The following is a 20,907-nucleotide window of genomic DNA, read 5'->3' on the forward strand; positions in this document are numbered from 1 at the left end:
AATTCGTGTTAGTATTTTGCAGCTGTGACTTATTAAGCTGATAGTTCGGTAATTTTCACATCTGTCAACACCTGCTTTCTTTGGGATTGGAATTATTATATTATTCTTGAAGTCTGAGGGTATTTCGCCTGTTTCATACATCTTGCTCACCAGATGGTAGACTTTTGTCAGGACTGGCTCTCCCACGGCCGTCAGTAGTTCCAATGGAATATTGTCTACTCCGGGGGCCTTGTTTCGACTCAGGTCTTTCAGTGCTCTGTCAAACTCTTCACGCAGTATCATATCTCCCATTTCATCTTCATCTACATCCTCTTCCATTTCCATAATATTGTCCTCAAGTACATCGCCCTTGTATAGACCCTCTATATACTCCTTCCACCTTTCTGATTTCCCTTCTTTGCTTAGAACTGGGTTTCCATCTCAGCTCTTGATATTCATACAAGTCGTTCTCTTATCTCCAAAGGTCTCTTTAATTTTCCTGTAGGCGGTATCTATCTTATCCCTAGTGAGATAGGCCTCTGCGTCCTTACATTTGTCCTCTAGCCATCCCTGCTTAGCCATTTTGCACTTCCTGTCGATCTCATTTTTGAGACGTTTGTATTCCTTTTTGCCTGTTTCACTTACTGCATTTTTATATTTTCTCCTTTCATCAATTAAATTCAATATTTCTTCTGTTACCCAAGGATTTCTACTAGCGCTCGTCTTTTTACCTACTTGATCCTCTGCTGCCTTCACTACTTCATCCCTCAAAGCTACCCATTCTTCTTCTACTGTTTTTATTTCCCCCATTCCTGTCAATTGCTCCCTTATGCTCTCCCTGAATCTCTGTACAACCTCTGGTTCTTTTAGTTTATCCAGGTCCCATCTCCTTCAATTCCCACCTTTTTGCAGTTTCTTCAGTTTTAATCTACAGGTCATAACCAATAGAGTGTGGTCAGAGTCCACATCTGCCCCTGGAAATGTCTTACAATTTAAAACCTGGTTCCTAAATCTCTGTCTTACCATTATATAATCTATCTGATACCTTTTAGTATCTCCAGGCTTCTTCCATGTATACAACCTTCTTTCATGATTCTTAAACCAAGTGTTAGTTATGATTATGTTGTGCTCTGTGCAAAATTCTACCAGGCGGCTTCCTCTTTCATTTCTGTCCCCCAACCCATATTCACCTACTATGTTTCCTTCTCTCCCTTTTCCTACACTCGAATTCCAGTCACCCATGACAATTAAATTTTCGTCTCCCTTCACAATCTGAATAATTTCTTTTATTTCATCATACATTTCTTCAATTTCTTCGTCATCTGCAGAGCTAGTTGGCATATAAACTTGTACTACTGTAGTAGGTGTGGGCTTCGTATCTATCTTGGCCACAATAATGCGTTCACTATGCTGTTTGTAGTAGCTTACCCGCATTCCTATTTTCCTATTCATTATTAAACCTACTCCTGCATTACCCCTATTTGATTTTGTGTTTATAACCCTGTAGTCACCTGACCAGAAGTCTTGTTCCTCCTGCCACCGAACTTCACTAATTCCCACTATATCTAACTTCAACCTATCCATTTCTCTTTTTAAATTTTCTAACCTACCTGCCCGATTAAGGGATCTGACATTCCACGCTCCGATCCGTAGAACGCCAATTTCCTTTCTCCTGATAACGACATCCTCTTGAGTAGTCCCCGCCCGGAGATCCGAATGGGGGACTATGTAACCTCCGGAATATTTTACCCAAGAGGACGCCATCATCATTAAACCATACAGTAAAGCTGCACGCCCTCTGGAAAAATTACGGCTGTAGTTTCCCCTTGCTTTCAGCCGTTCGCAGTACCAGCACAGCAAGGCCGTTTTGGTTAGTGTTACAAGGCCAGATCAGTCAATCATCCAGACTGTTGCCCTTGCAACTACTGAAAAGGCTGCTGCCCCTCTTCAGGAACCACACGTTTGTCTGGCCTCTCAACAGATACCCCTCTGTTGTGGTTGCACCTACGGTACGGCTATCTGTATCGCTGAGGCACGCAAGCCTCCCCACCAATGGCAAGGTCCATGGTTCATGGGGGGGGGGGGGGAGGGGGGCAGAAGACAAAACATTTCTAAACTAAAAAATGTTTACTCATTGTTGATCAGTTGTTAACATATATTACATGGCTGAGGCCTGTTACTGATAGACCAAGTGACAGTACACAATGTCAGCATTCGGTAAACGCTATGTAAATAGCTGTTAACGTCGAATTTATTTCGAGTACTTTTCATTTCTACTGGTGTTTATACTGAATGGTCATAAATATGATCCAGACCACAGCTGGAATGATGTCTGCATTCTAGTCAGTCAATCCGGAAGCTCCTCCAACCAATTTCATTCCACAAACCTCTTATTGCACACATCACTCTAGGATTTTATGGCGATTTTTTCTCTTTTTTAGTCACCATTCTTGTCACTGGTTTCTTGCTGCCCTCAGAGTAGCCCTTGCCTCCATCCTCAATTATTTGCTGGGTGTATTCCAAACTCTGTCCTATCATGCTACCCCTTCATCTTGTCAGTGTTTCCAATACATTTCTTTTCTCTCCGAATCTGCACACTGCCTCCTCATTCCTTTCCTTATCAATCCAACTGATTTTCAAAATTTATTTGCAGCACCGCATATCAAATACTCCGATTCTCTTCTTTTCCTATTTTCCACAGCCATGTTTTACTACTATTCAATTCTGTGCTGCAAACGTACATTCACAGAAAATTCTTAATGAAATGAAGGCCTCTATTTGGTACTAGTAGACCTCTCTTGGCCAGAGATGCCCTTTGGTGCCAGTCCTAGTCTGCTTTTTATGGCTTTCTTGCTCCGTCCATCATGGGTTGTCTTGCTGCCTAGGTAGCAGAATTCCTTAATCTCGTCTACTCCGTGATCCTCACTTCTGATGATAAGTGTGTCGCTGTTCGCATTGCTGCTACTTGTCACTTCTTTCGTCTTTCTTCTATTTACTCTCAATTCATATTCTGTACTCATTACACTGTTCATTCCCATTAACAGACACTGCAACTGTTTTTCACTACCGCTGAAGATAGCGATGTCATTAGCGAATCTTATTAATGATTTTCTTTCACCTTGAATTATAATTCCACACTTTGAAATTTTCTTTTACTGCCATAATTGCATCTTCGGTGTATAGACTGAACAGAGGGGTGAAAGGTTACATTCGTGTCTTACACCCTCCTTAATCTGTCAATTTCGTTCTTGGTCTTCCATGCTTACTATTACCTCCTGGCTCACTATGTTGTGTTTTACCCGTCTCTCCCTATAGCTTGTCCTTATTGTATTCAGAGTTTCCGACATTTTGCACCACTTCACATTGTCCAAAGCTTTTCCAGGTCGACAAATCATGTGAATGTGTCTCGATATTTCTTTAGTCGTACTTATATTGTCAACCGCAACGCCAGAACTGCCTCGCTGGTGCATTTACCTTACCTAGTTTCAGTCTTCGGAATTGTGTGGATGATATTTTTTCAAAAGTCAGTTGGTATATCGCCTGACTCATACATTCTACACACCAACGCGAATAGTCGGTTTGCTGCCACTTCCCCCAATGAGTTGAGACATTCTGATAGAATGTCATCTATTCGTTCTGCCTTGCTTGATCTAAAGTGTTCCAAAACTCTTCTGAATTCTGTTTCTAGTAACCGATCCCGTGCCTGTTCTATATCGGCTCCTGATTCTCTACTATCACATCATACAAGTTTTTCTCTCCAAAGAGACCTCTCTTCTGCATTTAATAGTCGAATTCCCAAGGCACTCTTAATGTTACCATCCTTGCTTTTAATTCTGCAGAAAGTTGTTTTGACTATTCTATAGCCTGAGTCAGTCCGTCCAATGTTAGTGGCATATATTTCTAATGCTTTGAAAGTCTGTCAGTGTCTGTGCTCCTCAGTGTTGTCACTAATAAATGATGCTACAGCTCCATTGTAACAATATTCTACCTAAATCTGGATCAAATACTAACTTGCGACACTGTAGTTACAAATAATTAATGCCTGTGTGTACTTTACGTCTTAAAGCAATATACCCAGTATATCAGCTACATCCTAAAGAATTTACATCAATTGAAGACCTCGCCATACTTTAAGGTTTAGATATGTATGGGAAAAGATTAACTTGATGGTGGGCGTACTTTGATACCCATACAAATAAATCTGTAAACTGTCTTTCACAAAATATGTGAGATATGTGTAGCAAAATAGAATATTTGGAATGCCAGGAATAGTTCAACTGAACTTCACTCATTATGATCTGTTACTGTGTTAAATCAGGAAAAAATGCTTCCTGAATTTATGTGTTAGCTACCGGTCAGTTCGAATTATGCTGGTGCAAGAAATTCTCATTGCATCGTGAAAGGCATGTGCTAAGGTCTGATCAGGGTAGCTCCAGAAAATAGTCGGTAGTTGCCGACCGCAAGGTGGAACGAGTATAATATCTTTGAGTAGGAGGATCTTTGAGGGTTAAGAGAGCTGGGCGCGCACAGTAAAAAACCAGTGAGTCGCAGCTAGGTGCCCGGAGGAAGCAGATGTGTGGTGACAGCATTAAGGTAGGTCGCACTCGCTGCCCCTGACCAAACTTTAGCACGTAAATGAGAGAAGATATATAATGACTTCAAAATGGTTTTTGTTTGATAATGTTCAGAGTTAGGATTTGTATGTACAAGGTTAGACACGGTAAGCGTTTTGTAAAATTTTTTGTAAGAGTTATTCGTGCTACAAAAATGTTGGAAATGGTGGGTTTTGTATATGACTTAAAATTTTAACAATATATATATTGAGATCAACATTGTGTTCAAATCTAACAGCCTGAATCCTAATCCACATCCTTTGCTTCTACTGAATTTGAAAATGGGTAGTAACGTAAAGTTGCCCACCAATGAAAGAACGTAAAGAAAATGAGACCTCTATGCAATATATATGAGCAGTTCTGTTTGAAATCGATTTTGGTATAACTAACGTTATCAGAGCAAAATTATTTCAAATAACTAATTTTATGCCATTGCACAACTACCATTATTCAAGACAAGATATAATTTCATTAAGTAAACATCAGGGCAAAATGTTAATTTTCCAGTACCATCTTTTGCCATTGCACAAACGGCAATATTCTCCTAAACTTAATTGCTGAGTCAAACATGTGCTACATTTCTGGTAAAATGGAGGAGTGCGAGAAACAAGTTCAAAGATGCAGTCAGATGCAGGTTTGTTGAATAATTAATTTAGAACAATCGTGTCAATGATACTTTAACAAATAAAAGAGGAAACAATTTCGGTAGCTACTCTCACTTGACGACATCCTCTGTGGTGACGTTCTTGGATTTCGAGCATTCTTTCCGCCGCCACTTTTTCAGCTGTGCACTGCATTGCTAGTTGCGTAATATTGCGTTTTGTGCGCTGCATTGCTGGTTGCGTAATATTGAGTTTGCTGCTACGCTTGTATTTATTTTTTAGCTCTGCTTCTGCTATACTGATTTTATGTGTCTATTCTAAATACTTTATCTTTTGTGTACAAAATATCGTCTTGTGAATTACGACTATTTTGAAATTTTGTCTGCCATATTGCCTCCCTCAAGATGTCCAAAACAAATCGAGAGGGTGATAATGTAAAATTACGCAGTTCCTCAAAATCGCGTAAGCAACAGCAACAACCGGACAATGACCTACTTTTGTCAGCTAACCCTCCTACTTCACACTGTGATCAGGAATTTGACAACATTGCTGCGGCAAGTAATGACGGCACAAAGCCACAAAACTCTGCATCGGTTCCTCTTCTGATTCTCAGAACGCAATAAGACAATTAGTAACAGTTTCCCATGACTCGTTCATGTTAATTCAACCTTCACAAATTCATGTGGTTGATTCCGAAAACCAATTTCTCTCGCAGTATTCGTCCACAGACAGAGAAATTTTTTCATCTGAGAACTCTCAAATAGCTTTTTTCTGCCCTCCCCAGCAATTACAGTCGCAACACCCAAAACCCAAGGTAACATCCCCAGCTCCTGTTGAAGATAAATTACATTGTTTTCTTCGACTACTGAGCGAATGTGACGCAAAGCGTGATGAACAATTTGCTCACAACCGTGCAGCTAATACTAAACGTGATGAATACCTTACCAATAACATTCAGAAATTAACGCAAACTATCGGCACATTTAAAGAAGTAACTGACAATAGATTACAGGATATCATTGAAACGCATAAGCAGGTCATTACTGACCTTAGGGACAGAATCAGTGCAGTACTTCCTCCTGAGTCTATTGAAAAGTTGCAACAAACTTCCGCTGCTCATTCTGAGCACATACAGGTCTTAGAATCATGTACTGAACCGTTGACATCTGACACACTCAACTTAAAACAGGGTGAGCAATTCCACTCACAATTACAAAACGTAACAGAAAGAATAGCCGCTTTGGAAACTCATGCAGAAAATGAATTGGATCAGACAACCCCAGTTCCCTTTTCAGAGACAACTGAATACAAAGCTCAGGCTAAATTTATGAGTAAACATATTACTGTTAACGAACATCAAAAACGAGAACTCAGCTCAATTCATAGTAAACTTTCCGATATTCAGCAACAATTACAGGACGACAATGTACCTCGTAATTTTGTCCCAGAACAACAGGAAAATCAGTTTGCATACCAGCAACAACAGCCCCCATTCTTATCTTCACAGGCTCCATTTGCACGAGATTACCCTGTACAAAGTAGTACCTTTCCAGGCAATTTTCCTTTGCCCCATGATGTCCTTCTTTTCCACGCCAAGACAATGTAGATTACAAACACTTCCTGTAAATCAAGAAATTTAAGACGTTCCGAAATATCCCGAATGATTTACATCCTCTTGATTGGATTCAGCAATTTACATTCGCTTTTCCTCCAAATTGGCCAGTGGTACATCAATTAGAACTTGTCTGCAGTTTCTTGGAGAACGAACCTGCAACGCCAATTAGATACATTTCACAGCAATGTTTGTCTTTCCAGTCATTCCAACAACAATTTCTTGATGCATACTGGAATCCCACTTCATAGTGTGCTGTGAAAGCTAAGTTGCTAAATATGCCACCTTTTAATAACTCACAATCTGGCACTTTGACACAATATTTTGACCACAAGATTCAACAGAATCAACATTTAACTGAACCATAAAGCCCTTCCGGTCTCATTCAGCTTTGTATTTCAAAATTACCTAGATCATTGAGAGTTCCGTTGCTGACAGAAAATCGTACAGAAAATTTTAACACTTTTGGTGATGTTTTATAGCTTCTTGAACTGGATGAAACACACAGTCCAGGATCTAGTCAACACTCTTTCCCGGATTCACAAAAGAATAGAGACAACCGTTTCCGTAATAACCTCAATATGGAAATACAGGACGCTTTCTTCCACAACCCCAGTATCAGCAGAATGTTGTGAATGCCTACCGATCCAGGAATCAAAATTATCATCCCCTTTCATCAATGTCGTTCCGTAATGGTCAATAAGGCATTACCCCACAAAATAATCGGCGGTACAGTAATAACCAGAGAAGCTGGGAGAATCAGCGGAATAATTCGAACACTTCTTTTGTACAAAGAAACCAGATGTGGCACCAGAACCACCATCAACCATACGGAAACAATGATTACTACCAACGACAACAAATCTTTGATCGCCGACCCACTCATCAGTACAGTCAACAGAATTTTTTCAAATCGTAATAACAATTATCCAAGTCATAACCAGAGACAAACCAATGACAGCCAACAAAATTACGGCAATGACAGACAAGTACTATTTCATCAACCTGATTCCCGGTTCCACCCCAGACATGATTTCAATAATTCATCAGGTAGAACAGTACAGTTAGTAGTTCGTCCAGCAAATACACGAAACAATGGAGATAATCAGCGTGAGACAGAACACCAACAATAGCAACTAACTGCTCTGCCTAACGCGTGCTCGCTGCAGCGCGAGCGGTACCATGATTCTTCCGAAAATTTTACATCACACGTTATCTGTTGTGACGATATATGAGAGGACCTTCTGCTTGAAAAAAACGAACTACAACCAATTGTTCACCATCCCCTCGTTAATATTTCAATAGGCACACACAATTTCTCTGCAGTCCTTGATTCGGGTTCTCCCATTTCTGTTATTAGTGAAGCCGCTTTTCAAAAATGCGCCACTGTCTCTACCATTCTAACACCTCCGCTTTCTCATACTAAGGTCAGTGGTGCTCTTCCTGGCAAAAGTATAGATGTTAAACAGCAATGTTTTCTGCAGTTTCAAGTCGATACACATTCTTTATTTGCTACATTCTTAATAGTTCCGCTTCTCACTACAGACGTCATTTTGGGGCTCGATTTTTTGAACAAATATAAAGCAATTTTAGATTTTGAAGATCATTGGATTCGTCTCTGTGATGATGGAGTTTGCTTCTTTTAGGACTTTCACAAACATTTGTCGCAAGCAGAACAAGACCTTAACAAAATTAATTTCACTCAGTCTCAGCTCCTTTCAGACGTAACACTGACGTCATTTGTTGTTCCTTCCCCAAACGTTGACAATGTCGATACGATACCAGACATTGGTAACATTATTCAGGATAAAATCAAAGTAGTTGATTCAGCCTCAGTTCAAGAAAAGGAAGATTTACATGCCATTTTAACAGAGTTTTCCCATATTTCAGCCACGGCTTCAGGCACAATTAAAGATTTTTTATATGAATTTCAAGTAAAGCCCCATACCCATTTGGATGGTCCACCCTATGCGATACCGCTAGTTCACTGTGACAAAATCAAACAGGAAATCCAAACATTACGTACAAAAAAATCACGTGGTGTGCATCATATCACAAACTGCGAACATTTCATTGAATAGAAAGTACAGTTTTCGTTGGTAACATTTAGGGTTCACTATTTTGGTTTATTACAGCAAATGCCAGCTACGTATGTCCAGCTATTTTATTTATATTATTTCTCCCTGTCCGCAGCGTGGTTTGCGACGAGTAGCGCCTCTGCGGCGGTAGCCTGGAACCCTCCTAAGGGCCTGGGTGGCACAAATTCCTGTCACAGCTGCCGGTAGGCCATAGTGGATACAACACGCACCGTTGGCGGGACAGACCCTTTTCAAGTCATTAGGCCTGGGTCGCGCGCATTTCTTTTCCAGTGTGCAAACATTCAGAATATTTCCCCATGTAAAAGCTCCAAATAACACCACCTGTGTTCTGTTCTGGCATTAGATAAAGACATGAGTTCGGAGACACCTATTTCTGGAGACAGCTTAGTAGTGTGACCCGCTTCATTTCCAGAGTTTCTTACTTATTGTAATAACCTGGGATTATTTCAGTACATTCCTGATGAATTACATTATTGTTTTCTGCGAAACTTTTTTCATTTGAAGTTGACATTACAGTTGAGAATTTCGGTCACCAAATTGATGTTGATACTTTCTACATGATATCTTTGCTCCTATTTTTTGTTGGAGGATCACCTCTGTTTCTTTGCGATGACTACATTGAACTATGTTTATATGACGTAATGACACTAACTATAACAAGATTTTGTAGTAACGATAACCCCTTTATATGTTGATGTTAAGCCAGTGGTACCAATTTTTTTTTTAAGTTTACTTAGGGTTTTCGTGCTAACGGATGCAACATGAGTATTGAAAATGTGTATAAGAAGATGAGAGTAATGGTTTTGATGCTTTTAAGATATTTGAAGAAAGGGTGTGTTCATATGAGCTTTTAAGAGGATATTTCAAACTTATGAGCAGAATGAGATATTGTTAGATTGAAGTTCCTTTTTTTTGAGACTTTGGAATCTTGGATACGACAAGTGATGATTAGCAAATACTGTGTGCTCAATTTTCAACCATAGCAACATGAAGAGCGTGTGATGTTGTCCTACATATTCCAGAAATGTCAGTGGTGATTTTCCGACAAATTTCATAAATAACTTTACTACTATTTAACAATTAATTTTCTCCACAGCTTTTAAGAAAAAGTATCACCTATTTAACAATGTACCAAATAACTTTCTTTTCTGACCCTTTCCTTTTTATAATAAGCAAATACTTTTCTCAGGAAACTTAACATTTTGTCTCCGATTATATACTGTTTATTAATTTTCAACTTTTTTTAAGATGCCATTAATGAAATAAAATGATGACATGCGATTACTAGAGTCCAATTGGGATTATTTTCGGACGAATCCTTGAGGATCCACTCAGGACATAGTTCTCGATATACTAAAAGCATTCTTTAATCATTTTTTTCTTATACCTACAGCACCACAAGTACCATAATTCTTACCTTTTATGATGGCTCTGAGATACCTTCTATGTTGCCTTTTTCTCTTTTCACGTATTTTCCAGGTAAAGATATAATCATCTGTTAGTATTTCATTGTTTATCACTTGTGCTATGCTTTGCTTTATGTGTCTCTGCACTTTTATTTTCTGGAAGTGTTACCTATTTCAGGATTAAGATAATGTTATGGTCTATGCTTTCAGTTAAAGTTTTTGTTTTGTGTTGGCATGCTATTTTTTCTTTATTATCTGAAGTTGACATATTACTTTTTTCTTACAGTTATTTCTGGACTTTCTCTGAGTCCTTATTATTTTTTGTTTATGCTAGACTGATTATGGATCTTTTAAACAATGTTTTTGCCTTTGTCCTTTGTGATGCTAATTATGTTGCCACTTACTATACATATATTGTTCTATTTATACACACTTTTAATTTGTCACACTATTATTTTCCGAGACATGACAGTACTTCTCGTTGGCTGAGCTCAGCGTTATGTCCATTCTTATTGCCTGTTCCTTAAGTGTGATAGTGTTTTCATTCTACATTAATATAACATTATTGTGTTTTGTTTCCATGACAATTATGTTTTTGGTATACCATAACTACCATCATTTTCAGCTACAGCAATTACTATCCTCTTTATTGTCTCTGTCTATCATTTATTTAAGTAAATTCGTTTACTCTTTTTCTCACTAATAATTTCCATTATTGACATTACTTCAACACTTGATAACAGATGATCCTTGTGGTCTACACGAGAAAAACATAATGGGGTAGACGGTTGGTTATTCTTTAACTGACACACCATGTGGCGTTGGTGCCCCGCATCCTTGAGCTCTGTAGAACTCATTCTTCCTTTCTGAGTTCACAGTCTACTCTTCTTTCTGTTCTAAATATTTTTCTTATTTTTCTAAGATATCTGTGTGAGCGTCCTCTGTTAGGTAAACAACTTTTTTTAATAATTGTGCTGAAAAGAAATAATATTTATTCTGTGAAGTTAAAATACTTATTCACACTCTATCAAAACTCTTATTTAAGAAGGTTGTATAAAAAGTGTGTTATGGCATTACCTGTCAATACCTAATGTAAAGTTAACACTAAAATGACTACTGCGATTGTGCAGGCTATTGTAATCATTACTATTATATATATGACTATGAATCACTTCTGAATAGAGTCTTTATGACGATTTCAATACAGCAGTGTTACTGAGTATGTGAAGTTCTAAAATGAATACTGTGATTGTGCAGGTTATTGCAATCATTAATATTATATATATGACTATGAATCATCTGTAGATAGAGTCTTTATGACGATTTCAATACAGCATTGTTACTATACGAAGTTCTAAAATGACTACTGCAACTGTGCAGGTTATTGTAATCATTAACATTATATATATATGACCATGAATCAGTCGTAAATAGTCTTAATAACGAGTTCAATACAGCATTGTTACTGAGCATATGAGGTTCTATTCACCTTAAATACATACAAACATTTATTTTGTAACAAATGTCCGCTGCATAATGTTATTGTTATGCTATACTACCTTCAGTAGAAAATGTTTTTTACATGGATTCTATAAAACTAGTTTCTGCTATTGCTGCAGAGTGTGTTACATTATTATTACCTTCAAGATATATACAAATTTTGCAACAAATGTCCACTGCATACAGTTTATATTAATTTCTTGCACAATGATGATATCAATGTAACTAAGATTAAATTTCTGTCCCTATGACAAACGATTTTGTAAATGTTTTTAACTTAGCATCAGACTAAGCTGACGCCTGACAGGACATGTGTTCTGCATCTGTGAGTCAGAGTGGACTACCACCTGACATAACAGGTAGCCTGAGTCTACATAAATATAAGTGAAACTCAGACTGAACTGTCACATAACATAATAACTGGTCTGAGTCTCTGAGAATATAACGAAAGTCAGTGTGAGCTACCTTCTAACGTAAAATGTCTCCTATAACGAATTAAATATCATGACTTTAAGGGTACAGCAGTGTGAGCTACCAACTGACATAACATGTGTTCTATGACTAATAGAATATCATAATTGTAACTGAATGTCACTGTGTATTGTCACCTGACCTGACATATATTTTACAATCGATACCACCATGGCTTAGTGTGTCCCATCACCTGATGCCCATTCTTCTTTAGTCTTATTGTTCTACTGATCACTATTAAAGTCAGTGTGTCCTGATGTGACAGGCATTTTACAATGGATGTTATTTTTGGCTCACAGTGTTTCATCACCTGAGACCCCTGTTTGTGACATAATATAAATTTTCATTATGGTAACGGAAACGGGGTGAGTTATCCCCTGACTTAACAGGTATTCTACACTTACAATAAAGTGACTCAGTGTGTCCCATTGCCTGATGCCCACTTTTCTTCAACCTTATTGTACTACTGAACACTATTAAAGTCAGTGTGTCCTAGCACCTGATGTGACATCTATTGTACAATCAACATTGTTTACGGCTCAGTGTGTTTCATCACCTGAAGCCCCATATTTTACTATGGTTAACAATTAGAATTTGTAAACTGTCACCTGGCGTGACGTGGGTTGTACAGTCCAGACTAGTTGTGGCTCAGTGTGTTTCTTCACCTGAGGCCCCACCATTAGACTCAATGTAAACTGTCACCTAACATGACATGTCTTCTTGATATACTATTGTCAATGAAACTTGCCGTGTACTCAAGGTCTACTACAAGGTTATGATTGTAACTGAAAGTCAATATCTGCTGTCACCTTATGTGACACATATTTTATATTTAACGCTACTATTACTTAAAGTATCTTATTGCATTATTTTACTGGCATTAAGAGTTCTCTATGAGACATTTATGTACATGTGCTGTTAAATTCTAGCGGATATTTAAATATTTTATGTATTTTACCTCATGTTCTACATATCCTTTTGATAAAGTTTGATGTTATTTGACGTATTTTACCCCACATTACTATTCTTCTATATAGAGTCTTTGTGTCTTTTATGCTATTTTGTAACTTTTAATACTATTTGGTACACTTCCATTTAGAAAGTTAAGTATATTCAGCATTTTACCAGACATTCAACATCTTTGAATTATAACTTTTGATGTTATTTCAGACAATTCAAAATCTAAATACCTTATGGATTTTACCTCACATTGTTTTCCTCTGTTTTGTAAATTTTGATGGTATTTGATGCACTTCTCTTAATAATCCAAATGTCTGATGTCTTTGCCCTACATTTATGCGTTTATGTTTTGTACATTTTAATGTTCTTTGATTCACTGCAATTTGACAATCTAATGATATTATGTATTTTATTTCACATTCTATGTTTCTACTGGTAAATTTTATTGCTGTGTAATACTCTTTTAATTGAAATGCTATCTGTGTTTTGTATTGTATCATACATTGTATTTTTTACGAATTTTGTGGGGAAATCTGTGCTAACTGCACAGATCCCCCACAAAACTCTGGTCCAGTGGATGAGGGGGTTATGAAAGGTATGTTCTAAGGTCTGATCAGGGTAGCTCCAGAAAATAGTCAGTAGTCGCCTACTGCAAGGTGGAACGAGTATAATATCTTTGAGTAGGAGGATATTTTAGGGTTAAGAGAGCCGGGCATGCACAGTAAAACTCCAAGGAGTTGCAGGTAGGTGCCAGGAGGAAGCAGATGTGCAGTGACAGCGTTAAGGTAGGTCGCGCTCGCTGCCCCTGACCAAACTTTAGCATGTAAATGTGAGAAGATATATAATGATTTCAAAATGGTTTTTGTTAGATAATGTTCAGAGTCAGGATTTCTATGTCCAAGGTTCGACATGGCAAGCGTTTTGTAAAATTTATTGTAAGAGTTATTCGTGCAACAAAAATGTTGGAAATGGTGGGTTTTGTGTATGACTTGTATTTTTAACAATATATATATTGAGATCAACATTGTGTTTAAATCTAACAGCATGAATCATAATCCACATCCTTTGCCTGTATCGAATATGAAAACGATTAGTAAAGTAAAGTTACCCACCAATGAAAGAACATAAAGAAAATGAGGCCCCTATGCAATACATATGTGCAATACATAGTCTGAAATCGATTTTGGTATAACTAACGTTATCAGAGCAAAGTTATTTCAAATAACTAATTTTATGCCATTGCACAACTAACATTATTCAAGTCAAGATATAATTTCAGTAAGTAAATATCAGGGCAAAATGTTAATTTTTCAGTAACATCTTAATGCCATTGCACAAATGGCATTATTCTCGTAAACTTGATTTCTGAGTCAAATACAAGCTGCATTTCTGGCAATATGGAGGAGTGCAAGAAACAAGTTCACATACGCAGTCAGATGCAGGTTTGTTGAATAATTAATTTAGAACAATCTTATCAATGATACTTTCACACAAAAAGGATACAATTTTGGTTAGATAGTTTCAATCGTCTTATATTTCACCAGCAGGTGAAGATGATGTCGATCTAAACTACATATGTCCCTTCTGCATCCCAATGAGATATGTAACACTGTTGATAGTGATTCACGTGTCGAACGAAAATCTTGGGTTCGGCAGTATGCTTGGAGCTGCCCACGAGTAAATAATCTCATTTATGAACACTAGTAAAACAATCTGCCCAAATGGTGTCAACCTGAAGGGGCCTAGAGCCATCATAATAAATATGCATACATGTGCAAATCTTAAGGGTGAAAGTAAGTTTCGCTCCATGTGTCACCATCAAAGATCATAGCTCGGTGAGACCTGGACCATACATAAAGAGAACTTGTACAATATAGTAGAGACAGTGACTGAAAGAAACACGTCTTGAGACGACACTTTTATTCAATGAAATGACATTTTTATTCAAAGTCACTAATTACACTGAAGTCACTGCCATTCATGATGGTTCCTTTGTCAAACAAATGGGGTGACATGGATTCTAATAGGGATGCGATCACTACGAATTGGAATGCAAGTTTCACAAGGCACTACCTTACTGATCTCGAAGTTGATAAAGAGTTCTTGTAGTACGATGCTCTATTTCTCCTTGAGTGCGATTGACAAATGCTCAATAGTGGTTTGCACATGTGGATTTGGTGTTAAACCTATCTCCAATGTGTGCTACAAGATTTCGATGCGGTTTGAGGTGGAAGAATGGGTGGGCCAGTCTCTTCACCGAATTTGATCATGTTTCAAAAGATTCTTCACCTGTGCAGTTCGATATGATCGCGCATTGGCATCCATGAAAATGAAGTCAGAACTGAATGCAAACTTAAAAGACGCACATGCGAAAGGAATACAGTTCTATAACAGCTCTAATTGGTGAGTATACCGGTTTCATAGCTTTGGGAACCAGTACTCCACGCAACATTACTTCTCTCCACATCATAACACCTGAACCACCAAAGTGATCATGTTATATGGTAACAGACATACCTACAAATGGTGTGAGTTAGGAGCACGCATTGCACCCAGGGACAATGTCGAGCATGATCAGTGTATGGTCCAACTTTCTTCGAGACATAGACCTTGGCAGTTAATCATGCAAAAGTAGCTTTCGTCCTTAATTTTTTCACAACAGTGTTAGTAAATGTTCATGAATATAAAGATTAAGATTGCACCCTGATGTTGTAACAAAGGCAAGAGAAGACTATATCATTTTCTGTAGTTTGTTGTCAGCTAGAAAACCACATTACGTTGCATCGCTGAGGTACAGTACGATTTGGAAGACACAGGAAGATAAAGAACAGAGTCAATAAGAGTCTAATCTTAAATAGAAAATCGACACCGCAACAACTTTACAGGCAGAGCTACACGCAGGTTGAAAACACTTAGCGAGGAAATTCGCCACGTGCCCAGCGACCAAATAATGAACAAGTATAAGAACGACATGTAGCAGATACAATTCAGCGTTGACTACGCATGGCTTCAACAGAGGATGAATTTCGTCTTCTCAACCATCGGACCACAAATAAAATATTATCCAAGTCACAATTCGGGTTTGTGAGGGATTTCGATGTTAAGAGTGGTGTCTTCACATACATCGAGAATCCACTTAATTCTTTAGTCAATAAATTACAACTACTGTTATAGCTTTTTGTCTGTCAAAGGCGTGTGTCCTTGTAAATTACTATACCTGTTATGTAAACTAGAATATTGTGTTGCAACAGGAAATGCTGCAAAATCGTTCATGTCTTTCATCTCTGACAGAAAGCAAAGGATGTCAATAAGAAAGAGACGTGTATTAACCTGTCAGGCATCATTCGACTGGCAACCAATAACATTTGGTGCCCTCCAAGGTTCCGCCTTAGGGCTCTTAATCTTTCTTGTGTGTATCACTACCTATCATCTGTAACATTATCATTTGCCAAGCTTGATTTGTTTGCAGATGGTACAAACATTGCAATAAATAGTAAGTGAAGTGTAGCCTTAGAGTGGACGGCTAATGAAATTTTCTTGGATATTAACAAATGACTTCTAGCCAATTCTCTGTCTCTAAACCTTGAGAAAACATACTATATGCAGTTCAGAACATCTAGAAGATTTGCTGCCAGTATATGCTTAAAATATGTTGAAAAACAGATGGAAGAAGTTAACAGTGTTAAATTCTTGGAATTACAGCTTGGTAATAAATATAACTGGGGGGAGCATACAACAGAACTGAGTAAATTTTTATTTGCCATGCGATTGTTGCCACACATAGAAGATCCAAAAATGAAAAAGCTAGCGTACAAGGCTTACTTTCAATCCATAATACCAAACGGATTATTTCCTACAGTAAATAATCAAGTCAAGCTAAAGTTAAGCTATCCAAAACACGTACAATGTGAATTATTTGTGGAGTGAACTCAAGAACGTATTGCAGCAGAGGACTGTTTAAGGAACTGGAAATACTAACTACTGCTCCCCAATATATTTATTCCTTAATGAAATTTGTCATTCATATATATATCTTTCTTTTAGGCCAACAACTCTGTTCATGGAATCAGTTATAGAAATAAGAATAACTTTCACGAAGATTTAAAATCAGTCACTTTGGTTCAGCAATATACATCAATAAAAAGTATATAATGAAGTTCAGTCTGAAAAGAGTAGAAAGAATTTATTGGTGGCCATCTTCTCCTACCCAATTGATGAATTTCTTACAGAACCGATTGATGCGTATATTTTCTTAATAATATCATATATTGTGAATATTTTATACAATCCGACGTCTGTACATCTTTTGTACAGTATTGCTACCATTGTATATAAAAGCTCTAATACTGTAAAATGGTTCTTATTTTACTTTTTTATTTGATGAGGCGTGGCTACACTAACCTGAGAATTATCATACACCTAATAGTACTGGATATTTAATACTTGGCTATAAATTGTCAAGTTATATATCCTTTTAAATGTAAATAGGTTTATATTTTTTTATTTTAGTTATTTACTTTTTTTTACCGATTTTACATTCACAAGGGCAATTTCATGTGGGATCTGTGAAGGGTACATTAGCATATCTGTTCCTATTTTTGTAAGTATTTATTCTGTATTCTTACGCTAGTTGCCATTAAAATTGCTACATAAAGAAGAAATGCAGATGATGTAAGGGTATTTATTGGACAAATATATTATACTAGAACTGACATGTGATTACATTTTCAGGCAATTTGGGTACATAGATCCTGAGAAATCAGTACCCAGAACAACCACCTCTGGCTGTAATAACGGCCTTGATACGCCTGGGCATTGAGTCAAACAGAGCTTGGATGGCATGTACAGGTACATCAGCCCATGCAGCTTCAACACGATAACACAGTTCATCAAGAGTAGTGACTGGTGCCGTCAATGCGAACAAGAGGTGACCGAGACGTGTAACCAGTGCCACCCCATACGCAAATATGGCGATGACGAATACACGCTTCCAATGTGTGTTTACCGCGATGTCATCAAACACGGATGAGACCATCATGACGCTGTAAACACAATCTGGATTCATCCGAAAAATTGACGTTTTGCCAATCGTGCACCCAAGTTCAAAAAATGGTTCAAATGGCTCTGAGCACTATGGGACTTAACTACTGAGGTCATCAGTCCCCTAGAACTTAGAACTACTTAAACCTAACTAACCTAAGGACATCACACACATCCATGCCCGAGGCAGGATTCGAACCTGCGACCGTAGCGGTCAGGCGGATCCAAACTGACGCGCTTAGAACCGCACGGCCACACCGGCCGGCCACCCAAGTTCGTCATTGAGTACACCATCCCAGGCGCTCCTGTCTGTGATGCAGCGTCAAGGGTAACCGCAGCTATGCTCTCAGAGCTGATAGTCCATGCTGCTGCAAACGTTGTCGAACTGTTCATGCAGATGGTTGTTGTCTTGCAAACGTCCCCATCTGTTGACTCAGGGATCGAGACGTGGCTGCACGATCCGTTACAGCCATGCGGATAAGATGCCTGTCGTCCCGACTGCTAGTGATACGAGGCCATTGGGATCCAGCACGGCGTTCCGTGTTACCCTCGTGAACCCACCGATTCCATATTCTGCTAACAGTCATTGGATCTCGATCAACGCGAGCAGCACTGTCGTGATACGATAAACCGCAATCGCGATAGGCTACAATCCGACCTTTGTCAAAGTCGGAAACGTGATGGTACGCATTTCTCCTCCTTACACCAGGCATCACAACAAAGTTTCACCAGGCAACGCCGGTCAACTGGTGTTTGTGTATGAGAAATCGGTTGGATACTTTCCTCATGTCAGCACGTTGTAGGTGTCGCCAGCAGCGTTAACCTGGTGTGAATGCTCTGAAAAGCTAATCATTTGCATATCACAGCATCTTCTTCCTGTCGGTTAAATTTCGCGGCTGTAACACGTCGACTTTGTGGTGTACCAATTTTAATGGCCAATAGTGTATTTTATGACTTGTTCTACACATCAGAGGATCTCCTCACTATGGATCAATTGGAATGAAAAGTACATCTAACCTAACAAAGACAACTAGGCGAATTATGTGGATATAATATGCATCCAGACGCTTTTTTGTATTTTGATGCGATTTATTGTACCATTAACGTCAAGTCATTGCAGGCTCATCTTCAGATGAACGTATTACAGAAAGATTAATTGGAACGTGAGCTGCAGGGCGTTAGAGTCGTGGAGCTGGTGAAAATTATTCGAATTTATTTCCGCCATTTCTGTAATTTCCGCCAGCACAACTAGCCACATTATGAAGAGCAGGCCGTGGCTTCAGTACTAGTTAATGGTACAGCAACTCGTATCAAAGTACAAAAAGGGACTGGTTGCATATTACACTCAGTTAAATCGCTAATTTAAATCATATTTGCATTTTGTCATCCAGAATGGATAGAGTGTAACATGCGCAGTGTGTAGGCAACTCACCCACGACCTGAAGGTAGCCGGTCTGGCTGATCATGGGGTTGGTGTTGACTTGGCACATGTAGAAGCCGCGGTCCTCCTGCTGCACGTCGCTGACGTGCAGCAGCCACGTCTTCTGGTTGTCGTGCGACACGCTGAAGCGAGGCACGCGCGCGATCACGTGCCGGTGGATCGTCATGATCATCTGCCGGTCGATGTGGATCCACGCCACCTGCGAGCAGGACGCAGAACCCTAGATGTAGATGCTCTGGACTGTAATATTGTGCGTCACGTCGCACAAGAAAAAAACAATCCTTCAAAGATGCTAGAGGAAAACAAGGCTTAAATACATACCTGTATGACATATTGAACGAACGTACAGATGTTATATGCTAACGTTGAGCCTTCTTATCCTGTGAAGGCTTGATGGTATAGCCACGAGGAGGGCGTTTCGATCATCCAGGTAAATTCTCAAACTACACTCCTCGACAATACACCAGATGCACTGGATCTGTGCTTCATCCCTTTTTCGCAGGTTGTACGCACACACTCCATGTCCTGTTCGGATACCATTTACATTCCTCCACTCGCACCGGGGAAGTTCAGTGCACGTGGGTCCCTGCAGAGGGTCAGTGCGATGTGGTACTTCAGATGAAGTATTCTTAGCCCCTGTTTCACTCACGCCATTTTCTGTCGAGTGGTGAAGTTCTATCACTAAGCTGTTGGGCCAGTCACAGGACTGGGTTTCTGGAAGGGAGTCTGTTCTCAATTCGAGAGCACCTTCATGGACGGAAAGCTGAAGATTATTCATTATTTTGGAATATTTTTTATACCGGGCTTCATCTTAACAGAGGAGGGGCTGTGTGGCTGAGTGTTGGACCCCAGCATAGTGGAGCAGTTCTTATGGACCAGCAGACGATTCCCATAGTTGTGCTAGATGTGTCTATCTTATTTACGTGAAGACTGTTCAACCACATGAGAGAAATCCATTCTGCCGTAGAAAACACTAAAACAAGAACAGAAGTTTGAAGAGAATATGCTAATTTCTCCTGTTATTACTGGGGAGCTAAATACATATCTTTCATGTGTTTATTTTGCAAGAAGGTTTTCCGATATGCTTCCTGGAAGATAGTGTTGTATCAAGTGTCATTTCAACATAAGTTGGTGACTCTGGTAGGGAAAAACTGTTTCATTCATACGTACCTCTAGTTTACGAT

General features: G+C 38.7%; 1 protein-coding gene across 1 annotated transcript in view; it reads right to left on the reverse strand.

The window, feature by feature from the left end:
• LOC124552876 (lachesin-like) overlaps positions 1–20,907 on the reverse strand; it is a 333,701-nt gene that overhangs the window by 183,136 nt on the left and 129,658 nt on the right. Inside the window, exon 2 of the mRNA XM_047130152.1 lies at positions 19,715–19,922. Coding sequence (XP_046986108.1) covers positions 19,715–19,922 — 208 coding nt within the window. The remainder of the gene's footprint in view (positions 1–19,714; positions 19,923–20,907) is intronic.

This window comes from Schistocerca americana, chromosome 1 (genome assembly GCF_021461395.2).
Source record: "Schistocerca americana isolate TAMUIC-IGC-003095 chromosome 1, iqSchAmer2.1, whole genome shotgun sequence".
In the NCBI taxonomy this organism is placed as follows: Eukaryota; Metazoa; Arthropoda; class Insecta; order Orthoptera; family Acrididae; genus Schistocerca; species Schistocerca americana.